General features: G+C 44.6%; 1 protein-coding gene across 1 annotated transcript in view; it reads left to right on the forward strand.

The window, feature by feature from the left end:
* The first annotated feature begins 2,585 nt into the window (after positions 1-2,585).
* Positions 2,586-19,397, forward strand: part of LOC110504017 (forkhead box protein O6-like) — a 36,169-nt gene continuing 19,357 nt past the window's right edge. The window contains exon 1 of the mRNA XM_036973797.2: positions 2,586-4,625. Coding sequence (XP_036829692.2) covers positions 4,131-4,625 — 495 coding nt within the window. The 5' untranslated portion in view covers positions 2,586-4,130. The remainder of the gene's footprint in view (positions 4,626-19,397) is intronic.

The raw sequence follows: 19,397 nt of genomic DNA on the forward strand, positions 1-19,397 counted from the left end.
GTGGGAGGGAACCCTTTTATTTATTTATATTTTTTGTAAGTGAATGAAATTCCACTGAGTGCTTCTTCGGTGTGTCAGTGAAAGAAATGGTTCGTTGTGGTGAACAGGCTTTTCTAAGATCAGCCCCAGAGAACGCCTGCAACCAGCCCTCCTGCCTCGGAATGTCTGGTATGGGGACCAGTGTAAAGCAGCCTGCCTGGCTACGTCTCCTGACAGTGACAGGGCCTCCCTCTGTCTCTCCACCTCTTCCTGGCCTTCCCTCTTCTCCCTCCTTAGGTGTGGTCCTCTTCCAAGCCTCTGGATTGGGCGCACTGTCTCTCATCACCTCTGATTAGTTTGTTCTTTGTCTGAGTAGGTGTTCTTGTTGTGAGACATGTTATGCAATGCTGGCCAAAACTCTGTAGCTTGGAAATGGTAACTTTTCAGTTTCTGTGAAGAGTGGATGTCCACGCCCCGCAAAAAAATCTAACTAGCATAGTAAAACAAAGATCCCCATAAAATCTGTCTGTTAAGCTAGAGATACAGTATCCGTTTTTTTTTGTTGCACGGGCTGCATCTCAATCAACAACATCCGTTGATGCCGGCCTTCTTCATCTGCGGTGAAAGGTGGCGGAGCTACCTTGTCAGACCAGGAGACATCCTGAAAATCGGTCTTCTCACGAAAACGTCTGTAGCGTCCGAATGGTTTGGCCTACTAACTAATATGACCCCTCTATGGAAAGGTGAGACTCTCACGAACACGTTGGTTGTTTTGCTCTAGGATGCCCACAAGACTAGTCTGAAGAACAATTTCTTGATTTTATATATCTCAGATATAGGACAGACACTTCAAAACAAACTTGCTTTTGATTTATTATATTTGTATTATTTATCTCTTTATCCATGTATGAATCTGTTATTCAATGCGGCCCTATGGGCTAACAGCAGTAAGGCCAAATTCAATGTTTAATCAAATGTAATTATTCGTTATTTTTTTATATCTAAAGGGGCCTTACATTTCTAACTCAAATGGCTAAATGATCCTTGGTGTGACCATCTTAAAACAATTCCTTATGTTAGCTTAGTAGACCCCCCCCCCATAAAATGATTTTATGTTCAGAGGTTTTCCTCTGTATTAGCAATATAATATTATGACTGTGTTTAACTGGATGTGCAATATTTATTATACTGTGACACACTATGACACATCCTTCCAACTCACGCATGTGCTACATTTGACATGTACAATTTCACAACTGTGACTGCATTTTGTAGACATGACTGTGCAACTTTAAATGTACTTACTGTAGTAGGTGTGCTGGGTGGGGATTTGGTAGACAATCTCAGTTTGTGCTTTAAATAGATGTTTTTGTGGGTTGGGATCTTTGTGGCCACTTATATCACTCAAGGAATATGTGAGCGCGCATAGTTTTTTTTAATGTGTGCGGTCGGTCCCTCAAGTAAACAATGCTATTCGATCCACCATCTAGAATTGTCCTCAGAACAAAAGCTTCTGCCAAAAACCTTAAATCGTGGGTAAAATTATGTAGAACGTTGACAACCCTTTTTACAGAACAAATAAATTAAATGTGAAGTAATTCACAGGTGTGTGTGTGTATGTAGCAATGACTGTGGGTTGGTAGTGTTGGCCTACCTATCTCATAACTGGTGCATGCAGACATTCCGTAATGGCCACGACATTGCCCAACTACTCACCTGATCCTGGGTTGGTTACACTAGACAATGGGCGGCAAGCCAACATGCAGTCTACAGGTCCACACCCTAAACAATTTCAAGATGGAAGATGACATTTTATTCCCGACGAATGACATTTTTTTATTTTTTTAACTCAGATATTTAAAAGTCACTGCCCTAATCCTGAATCTCTCCTGTATTATATTGAACACTGTCTTAATGAGCAACCCATGTACAGTCAATTAGATGTGTCCATGTGTGTAACAACTGTCATAGAATTGTAAAGCAAGTTTGATTTATTTGGTGAAAAGTACAGTATATGGGTCAGATATGTTGCAGAGCGTTTGGGTATATGTTTTCCATTCCTGTGTGGTTAAAAAATACATTATGGGTTAGGCAGCCCACTATGTCTATTTTTACTTTTCTGGTTTTATGTAGTTTATAGGGCTAGTGTCTGTTTTTCAAAAAACACTGACCCATATGTTTTGAGTTAGACAACGAGAATGAACACCAGGGTGTCTGATTTCTCTATTACCCTGACTGTTACATTTTGCAAGTCTGGATTACTCATGATGTAAATACCCCAAGTCTGTGATGACTCTTTGGTTTTGTTCACCCTCGACTATTACTGTCAATGGCAAATGTGTGACGCAGACGCACCACCAATACAATTATAAATTCTCAGTCAAAATAAAGGATACTACGTTGATTACACCATTCATCTGAATTAATCCCTTATGCCATACATTGGGCCAATGGACAACGTGGTCTGAAACACGATAGCCAATCGACATCTAAGCAACTGAGCAATGCGCCCGCCCAGCTGTCAATTTGATACATGAGGAGGCGGCACCATACAGTGAGGCGTGGTCGGAATCCCCTCGGTCAATGTAGCAATCTGGTAGTTATGCACACATGGGTCAAACGCGCTGCCACTGGGAGTCTGACATCCTCAACAGTCATGCCTGCCGTGTAGAAAGAAGCCGGCTGCTGTAACGCATCGAAGCTTGGCAAATGCGATTTTAGAAAATGATGTGCTAAATTGTGTTATACCCACATTTGTTTTCCAGTGATGGGGGGAATAAAGCAGAGATAATTGAACAGCATGTAGCTATTGCATTTTTTCCTCACTCATCGGATTATAATCTGGGGTTACCTAATCTCTGGTAATCTGAACTAAATATATCTAATTGTGGTAGAAAACTACACTCCCGCTGTTCTGGTGCACCGCTTTGCGCGTCAGTTGGTCTTGTTGGACACCGTGCCGCCAAAAGGAAATTATCAATTGATTCTCCAAGATTTAAGGACATTAAGAGAGTACATCTGTACCAAATTCTCTTAAGAGTGAAATTAAGGCTAATTGGAATCTGGAGACCAAATGTCGCATTAAAACGCGCAGCAGCTGTTTTTTCCAGAGATTAAGAACATTTAGCATTTTTTTCATGTTGAAATATTTATGCCATGGATATTTGTCTACCGTTTCATGACAGGGTTGATATTATATGTGAGAGAGTTCGGGCCGGGGTGTTGTAAGCGTGTTCTGGGAGTAATGGGCGCGCCATCCAATGGTGGCATCTATTCCACACAACAGCGTCAGCACGTCATCAGTTCACATCTACGAAACGAGTTTTATTTAATGAGGACATGTGAGGGGATCTGAGTGTAAGAAAAACAGATTGGAGATCAGATAGGCTACATGTTAGAAATACTAGAGGCGAGCAAGACGTGTGATAAATCATTTGATCAAGTGGACAAGAACAGACTGATGCTGGACTGTGCACTGTCTGGAAGCGTGTCGCTTTTTAAAAGACACATGCGACTCGATTTTAAAAAAAAAAGTATAATTGCAATTGAATTCGGAGTCGTTTGTGTGTGACTGTGAATGGATTTGCATTGGCCAGCCTATTCCGTGAAGACTGGCATATTTAATGTACGATGATCACACATCGTCGCTTGTCTGTGCTGTCTGGACAATCCTGTTGATTTAAACATTATTCCCGTCTATGTTTTGGCGGATTCTTTCGAAGGCTCTCTGCATCTCCATTCTCGTTCTATGAGGTATCATCTGTTGCTGCAGCCGGATTAATTGACATTGTCATGCATTTGGATTGACTCTAGCTGCTGGAGATGTAGGCAATCAGCAATTCATAATTTCCCCAATTTAACATGTTTTATTTCAGGTAAAATGGGAGAACGATTATTGTTACTATTACTGCTACTCTTATCGTTACATGCGGATTGTGATAGCCTACAGCAGACGAGCCATTCAAAATCGTCCATCTCCACAGCAGCCGGCTTCTCTGAGATTTGATCGTTACTTTATTGAATCAGACTGTAATATCCCCTTCACGAGACGGATTTCGGCTTGAAGTAGGTCTAGTATTGGAGACAATACGGGAATTGTGGAGGTATTGTATTTATTTCTAACTCGGTTATTCCTTCACAACTGAAGATAAATGTTGATGATGGGGGACGAAGAATTGGCTCATCAGGTTGATTCGGATTTCGAGCCGCAAAACCGGCCTCGCTCGTGCACTTGGCCACTGCCTTGTCCGGAGGATTTCCCCAAAGTACTGGAGGTCAATGGGGGTCTTCCACTGACCACCATCAAGGTGGAACCAGATGACAATCTAGCCGCTTCTGCGTGCAGAGCGGGGAGAATGGGTGGCACGCCGACGGAGCTGAAGCATCCAGCAGTCGCCCCTGCTCCCATCGGCGCGACGCACCCATGCTTGGCCGGCGCGGCACTTGATGTGACTGGACAATTGCGCAAAGCCAAATCCTCGCGGCGGAACGCATGGGGTAACCAATCGTACGCGGACCTTATCACACGAGCCATTGAAAGCACCCCTGAAAAAAGACTCACGCTATCACAGGTCTACGATTGGATGGTCCGCTATGTTCCCTATTTCAAAGATAAGGGCGACAGTAATAGTTCAGCTGGATGGAAGGTAAGCGCATGTCTACAAATGTTATAATAGGACATACTTTATGTCGATATTAAACACACCAGAAGTCTCAATCAAGACAACATTTGGGTAGGCTATTACTGGGCTATAGGCTACATTTTTGCTCAGATACTGTGTATTACATTGCCACATCTCACACTTTAGGGTTGTTACGCATGAATGGTGCCATGTAATTATCCCTCTCGTCAATGTCACCGATCAATACATTACTGTAGCCTACCATTGGCAGCTCAATGGAATGGAGCTGGTTAGAGGTTGGAAAAGCACTGTGCATATACCTTCATAATTCCATCTTCAGTTTGGCTACATGTATACAGTAAATGAGTAACCGCCCCCTTTTCAAAGCCTATGATCATGAAAGTGCACACATGGCAAGCATTTTTATATTGGTTCCTTTGGTTTCTCTCCTCTCTCTCTCTCACACTATCTCTATGTGTGTGAGACGGAGAAATAGGCCCTAGACAGAGGCATAGAGCCAATAAAAATCTAAAATCTATTTTCACGACTAATATTTGTTGTACACCTACTCTATACTCTCTTTTTAAAAGGTGTCACTTGAGAGACACTTGTAGTTGTAGCCGGTCAGCTGTCCATCGTGTAAATACCCACTGGGCACACACTGGTTGAATCAATGTTGTTTCCACGTCATTTCAATTAAATTACATAGAACCAACATGGAATAGACGTTGAATTGACGTCTGTGCCCAGGGGTTAGGCTATTCAAAAGGTGCTTTTCTACAGACACGCACACACGCACACACAGGCTACCGCCTGTCTCGCCAACAGCCTAGAGCTGCCTCTCCTGGATGTCTGCCCATTTCACTGTATCAGCCTCATTATTATACCGTCTCACTCCTATCGCTGTTCTTCATTAACACAAGCTAATGTTAAGAACATAAAAATGAAATCCCAAAGCAACAAGGACAGTTAGAGGCACAAGTTGTCTGTAGCTTGTGAGGTGTGGAAACACTTTGTTGCTTTTATGAATTTTGTCTTGCTGCTTTTTGTTCTATATGTTGCTCTGTCTGTATGGTACGTCTTGCTTGTTCTATGTTGCTCTGTCTGTATGCTATGTCTTGTCTGTCCTATGTTGCTCTACGTGTGCTCACTGCTCAATGATTGTCTATATTGTAATTGTTTTTAATAACCTAACCAGGGACTGCGGTTAAAAATTAGCCGGCTGGCTAAAACCGCCACTTTTACTGAAACGTTAATTGAATGTGCACTGTCACTGTAAAAATAAAATAAACTCAAACAAGTGTAGCTCTTGATATTGTTCCTCTCAGAGAGGAGATCTTGAGGGCCAGACATGATTAGGTCACAGGTGGGAGCGTTATAAACCCATACCATAACACTTGTCCCTGTAGAAGAACCTTTTATGCTTCCAGGTAGAACCATTTCACCCAACAGAGAACACTTTTGGAATCCTTTCTTTCGTAGAGGCACGGTTCCACAGGAACCATTTTATATGAAAAAGGTTTCATGTAGAGAACCCTTGTCCCTGTAGATCAGAAGAACCCTTTTCGAACCTATATGACATCCACAGCAGTTTGAACCGTGTGTCGTGCGTGCAGTGGGATCGACTGTAGTATCCCCTCAGGTTTGCTGTCAATCTGCTGTCAGTAGTTCCTGTTGGTTCCCCTCTCAAGAGGCTGTTTTGAAAGCTACTGTCGTGGTCTCTTTTTCTGTCTGTGTGATCACATCAAATCAAATCTTATTTGTCGCGTACACATGTTTTGCGGATGCAGTGAAATGCTTGTGTTTCCAACTCCGACAGTGAACTTATACCGAACAGAACAATACACACAGATCCACAAAATGAAGCAATATCAGGACGAGCAATGTCAGAGTCCGGAATATACACTGAGTACACAAAACATTAAGAACACCCGCTATTTCCATAACATAGACAGACCAGGTGAACCCAGGTGAAAGCTATGATCCCTTATTGATATCACCCGTTAAATCCACTTCAATCAGTGTTGATGAAGGTGAGGAGACAGGTTAAAGAAGGATTTTTAAGCCTTGTGACAATTGAGACATGGATTGTGTATGTGTGCCATTCAGAGGGTGAATGGGCAAGACAAAATATTTAAGTGCCTTTGAACGGGGTATGGTAGTAGTTATGGTAGCACTGGTTTGAGTGTGTCAAGAACTGCAGTGCTACTGGGTTTTTCACACTGAACAGTTTCCTGTGTATATCAAGAATGGTCCACCACCCAAATGACATCCAACCAACTTCACACAACTGTGGGAAGCATTGAGGTCAACATGGGCCAGCATCCCTGTGGAACACTTTCGACACCTTGTAGAGTCCATGCCTGACAAGTTGAGTCTGTTCTGAAGGCAAAGAAGGGTGCAATCAATATTAGGAAGGTGTTCCTAATGGTTTGTCCACTCAGTGTACATGTATATGATGGTGTGTATAGTATACAGTATATAAACTCAGCAAAAAAAGAAACGTCCCTCTTTCAGGACCCTGTCTTTCAAAGATAATTTGTAAAAATCCAAATAACTTCACAGATCTTAATTGTAAAGGGTTTAAACACTGTTTACCATGCTTGTTCAATGAACCATAAACAATTAATGAACATGCACCTGTGGAACGGTCGTTAAGACACTAACAGCTTACAGACGGTAGGCAATTAAGGTCACAGTTATGAAAACTTAGGACACTAAAGAGGCCTTTCTACTGACTCTGAAAAACACCAAAAGAAAGATGCCCATGGTCCATCTGAGTGAACGTGCATTAGGCATGCTGCAAGGAGGCATGAGGACTGCATATGTGGCCAGGGTAATACATTGCAATGTCTGTACTGTGAGACGCCTAAGACAGCGCTACAGGGAGACAGGACGGACATCTGATCGTCCTCGTAGTGGCAGACCATGTGTAACAACACCTGCACAGGATCGGTACATCCGAACATTACATCTGTGGGACAGGTACAGGATGGCAAGGAACGCACAATCCCTCCATCAGGAACGCACAATCCCTCCATCAGTGCTCAGACTGTCCGCAATAGGTGGAGAGAGGCTGGACTGAGGGCTTGTAGGCCTGTTGTAAGGCAGGTCCTCACCAGACATCACCAGCAACAACGTCGCCTATGGGCACAAACCCACCGTCGCTGGACCAGACAGGACTGGCAAAAAGTGCTCTTCACTGACAAGTTGCGGTTTTGTCTCACCAGGGGTGATGGTCAGATTTGCGTTTATCGTTGAAGGAATGAGCATTGCACCGAGGTCTGTACTCTGGAGCGGGATCGATTTGGAGGTGGAGGGTCCGCCATGGCCTGGGGCGGTGTGTCACAGCATCATCGGACTGAGCTTGTTGTCATTGCAGGCAATCTCAACGCTGTGCGTTACTGGGAAGACATCCTCCTCCCTCATGTGGTACTCTTCCTGCAAGCTTATCCTGACATGACCCTCCAGCATGACAATGCCACCAGGCATACTGCTCATACTGTGTGTGATTTCCTGCAAGACAGGAATGTCAGTGTTCTGGCATGGCCAGCGAAGAGCCCGGATCTCAATCCCATTGAGTATGTCTGGGACCTGTTGGATCGGAGGATGAGGGCTAGGGCCATTCCCCAGAAATGTCTGGGAACTTGCAGGTGCCTTGGTGGAAGAGTGGGGTAATGTCTCACAGCAAGAACTGGCAAATCTGGTGCAGTCCATGAGGAGGAGATGCACTGCAGTACTTAATGCAGCTGGTGGCCACACCAAATACTGACTGTTACTTTTGATTTTGACCCCCCCCCCCCCCCCCCTTGTTCAGGGACACATTATTCCACTTCTGTTAGTCACATATCTATGGAACTTGTTCAGTTTATGTATCAGTTGTTGAATCTTGTTATGTTCATACAAATATATACACATGTTAAGTTTGCTGAAAATAAACGCAGTTGACAATAAGAGGTCGACCGATTTTGATTTTTCAATGCCGATACTGATTATTGGAGGACTAAAAAAAGCTGATACCGATTAATCGTTTGATTTTTATAGATATATTTGTAATAATGACAATTACAACAATTCTAAATGAACACTTTTATTTTAACTTAATATAATACAAATAAAATCAATTTAGCCTCAAATAAATAATGAAACATGTTCAATTTGGTTTAAATAATGCAAAAAACTGTGTTGGAGAAGAAAGTAAAAGTGCAATATGTGCCATGTAAAAAAGCTAACGTTTAAGTTCCTTGCTCAGAACATGAGAACATATGAAAGCTGGTGGTTCATTTTAAGATGAGTTTTCAATATTCCTAGTTAAGAAGTTTTAGGTTGTAGTTATTATAGGAATTTATAGGACTATTTCTCTCTATACCATTTGTATTTCATATACCTTTGACTATTGGATGTTCTTTTAGGCACTATAGTATTGCCAGCCTAATATCGGGAGATGATAGGCTTGAAGTCATAAACAGTGCTGTGCTTCAAGCATTGCGAAGAGCTGCTGGAAAATGCAGGAAAGTGCTGTTTGAATGAATGCTTACAAGCCTGAGGCTGCCTACCACCGCTCAGTCAGACTGTTCTATCAAATATCAAATCATAGACTTAATTATAATATAATAAACACACAGAAATACGAGCCGTAGGTCCTTAATATGTTCAAATCCGGAAACTATAATTTCGAAAACAAAACGTTTATTCTTTCAGTGAAATATGGAACCGTTCCGTATTTTATCGAACTGAGGGTGGCAACCCTAAGTCTAAATATTGCTGTTACATTGCACAACCTTCCTTCAATGTTATGTCATAATTGTGTAAATTTCTGGCAAATTAATTACCGTCTTTGTTAGGAAGAAATGGTCTTCACACAGTTCGCAATGAGCCAGGCGGCCCAAACTACTGCATATACCCTGACTCTGCTTACACTGAACGCAAGAGAAGTGACACAATTTCCTTAGTGAATATCAAATCAAATCAAATTTTATTTGTCACATACACATGGTTAGAAGATGTTAATGCAAGTGTAGCGAAATGCTTGCCTGCTAACATGAATTTCTTTTAACTAAATATTCAGGTTTAAAAAATATACTTGTGTTATGATTTTAAGAAAGGCATTGATGTTTATGGTTAGGTACATTGGTGCTACGATTGTGCCTTTTTCGCGAATGGGCTTTTGTTAAATCATCACCCGTTTGGCGAAGTAGGCTGTGATTCGATGATAAATTAACAGGCACCGCATTGATTATATGCAACACGGGACAACCTAGTTAAACTAGTAATATCATCAACCATGTGTAGTTAACTTGTGATTATGTGAAGATTGATTGTTTTTTATAAGATAAGTTTAATGCTATCTAGCAACTCACCTTGGCTCCTTGCTGCAGTCGCGTAACAGGTAGTCAGCCTGCCACGCAGTCTCCTTGTGGATTGTAATGCAACCGGCCATAATCGGCATCCAAAAATGCCAATTGCCGATTGTTATGAAAACTTGAAATCAGCCCTAATTAATTGGCCATGCCGATTAATCGGTCGACCTCTCGTTGACAGTGAGAGGACGTTTCTTTTACATATGAACACATCTCCTGTACATGTAGGCTATGTTGTGACGGTTTTACCCTCACAATTTAACGGTGAGATCCTACAAAACACGAGAAAATCGTCAGGGCTAGTTTGGTTGCTCACTACCTACTGTGAATAGACATGGTTAGTTTAGGGTATCACACGGGGCATGTTCACCAGGGCACAACGTTGTGGAGCGTTCAGGTGTTACGTAGAACAAACATGCCTCTCTGACATGTAGAATCAGTAATAATGTGGGCTCTATTCATGACATTGCAATGTTCAACAAAGCTAACCTTGGAACACGGCCCAAAAAGCAGCTTTGGAAGGACCACAGTTGGTAATCAACACCAGAACACGTAGACAGAGGATTCAGAACTACACTAATACCACCCCATAAAAGAGTGAAAATCACACGTCAGTTCATCACCTACCAGGCACTCCATGCTTGGCAAGTGTCAGTTTAGTCTTTCACAACCAGGCTCATAATAATGAAACAAACACTTTATTGGTGTTCATGTGAGAAATGCTTGGAGGCCTGGGGTTTTAAGTGTTTCTTTTTCATTTAAACGCGACTTTGTCTTCATGATCTGTGTCTCCCTGTGTGGAGTTCGGTCGTCTTCACATAAACACCTGTTGTAGTCTATGTTTCTAAAATAGCCCTGTGTGTCCCAAATGGCGCCCAATCCCATAAAGGCCCTGGTCAAAAGTAGTGCACTATACAGGGAGTAGGGTGCACTTAGGTAGTCACGAGTTGAGGAGTATGTCGAGTTCAGTCCTCTAGTCTGCTTAGCCTTAATCACCAAGTGCCTGACTGACACTTAACTCTTAAGTCCATCCCATTTAAGTGAGCGCTGCTAAGGTGTGTCTGCAGGTGGCTTAGCCCTTGTTATCCCCGCCCTGTACCTCGACGGCAGTGGCACCACCAACAGAACGCTAACCATGCTAACAGACTCTAACCGCTAAGCGACAGCCCAGCTCTATCTTTAGCACTAGTGTCACCCAGTCAGCGAGCCCGACAGTTACGAAACAGGCAAATTAGGGGGTTTGACTCCATGGAAGCTTGAGGAAGTCTGAGGGCCAGGGTTATTATGAACCCAGGTTTATTATGAACGGTGCGAGGCGAGAGGCGCGGTCCATCCCAGGTAATGAAGGTGTTTAGGAAAGTTGTTTTAAAGCAAGGCGTAATTGCAGTAATAGCCCTGGCCTGGTTTCATTGAGAGACGTGGTAGGTAATGTAAATATACACTTAGAGGAAGCACTCGCATACCCAGGCCTGAGGAGACAGTGTTTAATGCGACACAACCCCCATCGTCCGTACAGCAGCCATTTGTAGGTCATAAAAAACGTATGGTATAGTCGATGACCAATTTTAAATGATGGACTGTGCAGGGGTTTAACATCCAGTTGTTGGCCAACTGCTTTGATGCAAATACTGTCGCAGACTCGCAGCACAGTCCAAATTTATGAGTCAGTTGTTTGTAGATGCTATCTCCCTCCCCTCCCCATACACATTCCCATACTTACACAATCATATCAGGCTCCCTAATTATTCGCAATGTGTGTGTGAGAGTTGGATAAGATTGCCCGCGCCGTACGCTACATTCCCATTTCAATCAATAAGCGAACGCGTTTGATGTGGGAACAGTTGTTTGTTTGTTTTTTTGCGGGAGAGAAAAAAAGATAAAAGACGAAAATATTGGTAAGCCTCTGATGAAATGAACTGAAATGGTATGGTTTGCGGGGGAGGGGTCGGCTGAAAGGAGAGGCACAGGCAGACGGCTATTGAAAGAGGTTTGTATGTAGTAATTCTAATCTGGTCCAAAAGCAGGTAGTCTTTTCAGCCTCCAGTTCCTCTCTCTCTCTTGGTCTGGAATGGACACTGGATTGCTGACAGTACTAGACAGTCCTGACAACAACCAACAGCTGACTATAAATACCGGCTCTTCTGACTTCTAGGAAGGCTGGAATCTGAGGCCCTGGCCTGAACCTAATCATCTCCTTAGAGGAGGCTACTGTAGTGCGTGGGCTTTGTGGTTCTTTGTGGTGTTGGCCGCGCCCACACGCACATGCACGTGCGCAAACGCACACAGGCGTAGAAAAATGAACACACACACACACACCTATGAGGGCAAGCACACACAGAACATACACACACATGATGCTGACAACACACAACAAAGGGTCAACAGTGAGTGGTGGTGGTGTGTCTTTGTGGGGGATACTGCAGGGGGAGGGGTTGTCTTAGGCCCCTCTGATTGGTGTGACTGCGTGTCACTGCAGAGAATGGTGCACAGCCTTGGCGCTGACTTCCTAATGTCTATAACGGTGTGTTTTAACGGTGCTTGTGTGTGTAATGCCTGCAGGGGCTAATAACTTAATTTGGTTCAAGGGAATCTCCTGTGTTAGGGGCTAATGAAGATGTTGATTGTGTGTGTGTGTGTGTGTGTGTGTTGCCTGCATGAGGAATTCGTTTTTTTCCCTTTGTTTCGAGGATAATATTTCTTAATGACCTCTGTGTGTGTGTGTGTGTGTGGGGGGGGGGGGGGGGGGGGGGGGGGGGGGGGGGTGGGCTGGTCTCTGAATGTGTGTGGTTCTCTGTGCTACTTAGGGTATATGTGTGTGTGTGTCGCACAGTGTGTGTGTGAGCTGCAGGCAGTCAGATGCCAGGGGATTGGAGTCAGGTTGGAGCGGGTGCGTCAGTCAGACGCTCTAATCTGAAGTGACGAGACTGTTATTTATAACGTGTCTTTAGGTAACGGGCGGTCCAGGCCAAGAGGGCGTAGGGTCAGCAGCTAGCTAGCTGCTTGACAGAAATCAGCCAAAATAGAAAGCGGGGGGGGGGGGGGGGGGTAACATTTTGTAATGACAGGGTTGTGTTCATTAGTCATCAAATGAAATAAAATGGACTGAAACGGGGAGGGACTCATTTTTGTTTCGGTTGCAAAAATAACATTTTTCGTTGCCTGCCCTAATGAAAACGACCCAGGTTCTACGCGGACAATCACACAATCTTCTTACAGTGTTAAAATACAGTCATTCCTCATAAAGGGGATCAAGTCAATTTGATCATATCTGTTAAGTTATTGATTTTTACAAACATGACACCGACACGTGTGCCAACCTCTGTGGAGAGATGTGCAGACAGTCCTAGTACTGTTGGGACACACGGGCCTTAGCAGAAAGTAGGAGATAAACACTCCAGTTGGGGGAATAAGACGGATACGGCTATCTCTGTGTATGAGATAGAACATGTGTATGACTTTGTGTGTAAAAGCTTAGCACAGAAAGGAGACTGATAACCCTTGAGTGTGTGTGTGTGTGTGTGTGTGTGTGTGTGTGTGTGTCTGTGTGTGTGTGTGTGTGTGTGTGTGGGTGGTGAGTGTGTGTGTGTGTGTGTGTGCGTGCGTGCGTGCGTGTTGAGGGTGGGTAGTCTGAGGGTGCAAGACTGGAAACCATCCTAGACTTCAGCTGATTCATATTTTATCCTCTCTTTTGGCTCATGGGAATGGTGTAATTTGAGAGAGACGCACGCAATGAGAGCACAGGTGATACAAGCGGGATAGATTTATGATGTCTGATTATGAACACCTTATACAGTGTCTCTCTCTTGTCACACGCTCTCTGTTATGTACATGCATGCCCACTCCAGCCAGGTCACTCCAAATCCAAGGCGATATATGACATTCGTCCAGGTCCCCAGGATGTCGGGAGATGCCTTCAAAACCATCCACTAGGGGCAATGGTGAGAACTATTATCATCAAGTAGGCTTGCGGCTTGCTAGCGAGCGCCGAGGGTCGCGTGTTCAATCACAGTACTAGGCACTCATTTGTAACAATATCCCAAACCTTAACCCTTACCTTAACCATCGGAATTAATGACAATAATAACAAAAAAACGATTCCTACCCATTTTCGTGATATCCAATTGGTAGTTACAGTCCCATCGCTGCAACTCCCCTAACCCGAACGACGCTGGGTCAGTTGTGCGCCCATCATGGGTCTCCCGGTTGCGGCCGGCTGAGACACAGCCCGGGTATCGAACCAGGATCTGTAGTGACGCAGCTAGCGCTGCGATGCGGTGCCTTAAACTGCTGCGCCACTCGGGAGGCCCCTTAATGCCTGAACTTAACCGTTGAAATTTGACATTTATCCCTCCCCCCCAAGGAAAAACGTTAATTACTGAAGACAAACTGTGTCACACACACACACACACACACACACACACACACACAGCTAAACCTAACCTTTAACCTTAATCCCAAACCCTAACCTTAATGGTACGATGATAACTCCCTCTCTTCCCACCAACCTTCAGGCAGTCAGCACAGCAGTTCTAAGGGAAGTGATGGAATGTACATGCAAATGACCAAAGCATTCAAATTCACAAAATGCCAAACAGGCATTAATGTGAAAACAATAGCGTTTTCCCTTTGAAATGACACAATTATATTCCCACTGTCTCTATCTCACAGATATAATACCACACTGTCTGTCTTTATTGACCAATTTCAACATGTTCTCTCGTTCCTTCTCTACGCCTCCCCTCAGATTTATCCTAGCACGGGCCAATTCAGGTTAAATGTCTTACTCGTTAGGAGTCTCCTGCCTCTGCCAGTTACCCAGAGTGCCATAAGCAGCATGTGTTTCCTTACAGCGATCACATCTCTCCCAGACCAGATCTCACCAATAATGACACTGCATGGATCTCCACTCTCCAGCTGTATCTGTATCATTCAAAATATGTTGGAAATGGCACTCTATTCCCTATTCAGTGCTCTACTTTTGACCAGGTCCCATAGAGGTCTGATCAAAAGTAGTACACTATGTAGGGCATAGGATGCCATTTGGGACGCAGCTCTAGTTACATAGGGTTACTCACTTGGAGGGCTTCCATGTTGAGACTTACCACACTAAACAACCTTTTCTCGAGTTTTCTCAGGCAAGAGGTTTGTAAAGGCAGTGTTGTGAGTGAGGCTAGGTCTTTAGGACGGGGACTCTGCTCATTTAAAAAATAAAGTGGATCGTCATTCCTGCAGCGTCGCGTCATCACCCTCTGACTGGGCCACCGCACACACTATCCCTTTGCCTTGGAGCACCACCCATGGAGGAACACTGTGTACTTGGTGGTGAGGCCCGTGGGGTGGGGGTATGATGAGAGGGAAAAGTCATGTAAATGTGGTCGTTCTTTTGTTTTGAAACGAGCTGAACTTGGGGCGGATTGGCTCTTTGGGGAGGTGTGGCGTTGTTTGGTAAGAGTCGAATGCTTTTGGTGACGCCTTTTACAGCTTGGGACTTGGTGTGCCGAGGCACTTTACGAGTTTGGAACGTCCACAGTCAAGGGAAGGAAGGGAGGACGGGGGAGGACAGGGGGGTTCTGTTCTCAGCATTGGGCCAACATTGGATCCTCGGAGAAAGCACATATCTTTCTACATTTCTCTCTCTACCCTGCCAGGGTTGGATCGACGGGGGGGGGGGGGGGGGGGGGGGTGCCAAAGGCATAAGGAGGGGGAGTGGATGGGGAAGTAAAGAGGGAAGAGTGGGAGGCCTGCTTCTGTTGCTCTCTCTATAGAGCAACAACTATCCAGCTAACTGACTGGGTGCACAATGAGTTAAAAGGCAGCCGTCCACAACTAGGCCTATATTCCAACGTAGCAACAATTAAAAAGAGACACTGAGAATGCTAGTCCTTTCGGTGGAGTTGTATTGTGCCCAATAAAAGCTGGATGTGGATTTGGTTGGTCCCCATGGTAAAGGGCTTTATTTTCATCCCAAACCAAATATTTATCCTTCCTTCTTGGCTTGTGTTCGCTCACCAAAAGGCTTTTGTTTGGGAGGATTTGGTGAATGTAGATGTGTGTGTGTGTGTGTGTGTGTGTGTGTGTGTGTGTGTGTGCGTGTACGTGAATGTGAAGGTGTTAAGACAACTCATCGCGCTGATATATACGGAGTCCTGTCTAATTTCATTTTTTTTTGCCTGTTTGTGGTTATTGTTGCATTGTATGCAGTTCAGAAAATGTATGCACATTGGTAGCCGTCTCGTTTGTCTGTAGGCGATGAGTCTCAGTGGGAGTGGCTCCGATATGAGCAACGATGTCCTTCAAGTCGATTTCAAGCTCCACATCAGGCTCCCTTCTGCGTCACATGCACAGAATACAACGGGTGTAGACTTTACCGTGAAATGCCTACGTACAATCCCTTTTGCTTGGGCCTGGGTTGGTCTGGGAGCTATTCATTTGGATAGGTACGGAGTGAAGCCCGTCTGTTCCCATTCGTTCTCGAACATGAAAAATAAGACATTTTATTCGTCGAACACCTTTTCATCACATGGATAAATCACAAAGGCTCATGAAGCAGCTGGTAACATATTGCTACTGTGTTCAATGAAAGGCTGCCGGTGCTTGGGAGTAACTTTGTCTGTCTATGAGTGAGTCGGTGAGCTTGAGTCTGGGGATACATGCGTGACACTGTACATGTGTGTCTGCTTGGGTGCATGTCAATGTGTATTATGCAGTGGATGGCTGCTGAAGGCAGGACGGGCTCTTAGTAATTGCCGGAACTGCACAAATGGAATGGCATCAAACACATAGAAACCATGTGTTTTGATATCTTTCCACTTATTCCGCTCCAGCCATTACCGCGAGCCCGTCCTCCCCAATTAAGGTGCCACCAACCTCCTGTGGTATTATGTATATGTGTGCACATACTGTATACCTTTGTGTGTGTGTGTGTGTGTGTGTGTGTGTGTGTGTGTGTGTGTGTGTGTGTGTGTGTGCGTGTGCGTGTGCGTGTGTGAGAGGGCTCGCATGCGTCTGCGTGGCTGATGAGCTCAGTGGGAGTTTGGTTCCCGGGGGAACGGCTTCTCATTAATAATTCAGACGATGCTCATTATCAAGGCAGTACAGATTTCTCCCTGATTTCACCTTAATTGCAGGCAGCCTGCTCCACTCAGGCAAGGCAGCAATCCCAGTCCTAGCACAGCCCTCATATTCACTCTGCCTTCAGTAAACCTGGGTTTAAATACTATTTGAAATCTTTCAAATACTTTGAGCGTTTGAGCTAGTCTGTGTTGAGTGCCAGAGGGGCGATGTTTGGGGTTTTGAAGTCCTGATACTATTCTATCGGTTCCATTGTGTCAGGCAAGCTCAGTCAAGCCCAGCTAAAGTATTTGAAATGATTTGAACCTAGGTTTGACTCTCTGCCTCCAGGATTCACCCCAACTCTCTCCCGTTCTCCTCCTTCCTTCATACGGCCACAGCAATGTTGCCTTCTGTATTGCACTGTACACCTCCCCGTACTGTGCACGGGATGTCACAAACCTACTATTTGTACTCACTTACAGATCAGATGAGCAGTTGCTACAGTCGGCCTAGTATCTCGCTACAGCAATGTTTGTGGAATGTCATGTATTGTTATGGTTGCTATAGTGATAAAGGCCTACGGTGTGTTGCTGTTTAGAACGCTGGCGTTGTTTTATGTAAGGCAGCTCGACCATGTGACTTCCGTTTGAGGCTTTTCCCAGTCTTTATTGTTGTTATGATAAAACTGTCTTGATATTCATTGTACAGTGTGCTGAAATTGGGTTTTTATGTAATGCAACACCATCATGTACATAATGCAGTCACTGATGGTTTTCCGTTCCGTCTTTTGTCCTTCTTAATGACCGTGTGGTGCGGAATCCCCATTGAGAACGCAGAATAATGGTTGCGAACCTGTCATATTTGCGTATAAATAATCAACCATTTGCTGACATGAGCATGGTGTTACTTTATACCTTTTTAAAAAAAAGTTTATATTTTATTTTAAAAAAAGAGATACTGTACACTGGAAGCCATATCTCTCTCAGCGCCGCAAACAAATATCGTCACACAAAATCTAGGTGCTCATTATATCGTATATCATAACACAATATGCAGCGATGGATGAGGGCGAGAAAACGAGAGGGAGGGACGGTGAGGAATGTGGAAGAGCGAAGAGGGGAGAGAGGGAGAGAATAGAGGCTGGGTGGGTGACACTCTATCTTTGGCCAGTTTGAGGTGGCGTGTCCCCGTATACCTGGGCCATCTGTCGGTGTGTGTGTGTCCGTGAGAGAGTGTATGTCTGGGCCTTCTATCAGTGTATCTAAGGTTCCCGCAGCCACATGGCTCAACGGGGAACCACCCTAAAGGGGATCACAAAGGGAAATGTAGTTGCCGTTGACAGAACCTTGACATATCGTTGTCTGGTTGATATGAGAGTGAGGAGGAGACCAGGGCTGAGAACAGTTATAGTGTCTGCTTGTTATGCTCATGGTTACTGGCTATTCATGTACACCTGTATGTAGCCCACTTCTGCCCATGCAGTTGATGGATTTGGCTGTTGGTGGTCAGCTGCGTCACCCCAGGTACAAGTTGCTTCCAGCAACAGGTCTAGGATCAGCTTACCCTTCCCTAATCCCAACTTTATGCACCTGGGGGGAAGGGCACAAATCTGATCCTGGATCAGTATCTAAGCCCAACTTCAACCTACGGTACTACAGTTGCCAAAATCCCCAAATGTTTTCAAAGTTCACTGTTTTTTCAGAAATCCTCTTTGAAGGACTTCTGGAATCGGTAGGGAATGAGCTCTGAAGGAATTCTCCAACCTGGAATTCTTCACAAAAAAACAGTGCATTTTAGGGAATTCTCCAACCCTAGTAGGGACTGTAGCAGCAGGGATGGTGAGGGAGGTTAGCGGTGGCCAGCAGGCCGGCTGGACATCAGGGGCTGAAATTTGACTGTCCTAACTGGATTTGTGTGTCAGTGGGGATGAATGTAAGGTCAGGATGCGGGGTCTAGTGTTTAGTATTCTGACTGTGTGAGGAGGGCTGAACTCAGAGCCAGCAGATAGCCCGGAATGAACCCAGCACGTATGTCTCCCTCAGTTTCAGTCTCTCTACATGCGTCTCTCTCTGCTTCTGTCTCTCTCTCTTACTCTTTTTCTCTCTCCCTCTCTCTTTTGCTCTCTCTTTGTATCTTGGGCTTTTTTTCTCTCTCTGTTTCCAACTCCCTGTGTTTCTCTCTCTAGCTTTTTTCTCCCGCTCTCCTCTTCTGACTCCGTTTCCCTCGTATATTGGGCTTTCCTTCTCTCACACACCCACTTCCTGTCACTCAATCCATTCACTTCTCTCCTCTCTTGCTCTATTTCACACTTTCAGTCACTTTCATTCCTCCTCGCCAAAGTACCCCTTTTACCACTCATTTCCCCATCCCTCGCTCATTTATT

The sequence above is a fragment of the Oncorhynchus mykiss genome, chromosome 3 (assembly GCF_057628025.1).
Source record: "Oncorhynchus mykiss isolate SJ-2025 chromosome 3, ASM5762802v1, whole genome shotgun sequence".
Taxonomy (NCBI): Eukaryota; Metazoa; Chordata; class Actinopteri; order Salmoniformes; family Salmonidae; genus Oncorhynchus; species Oncorhynchus mykiss.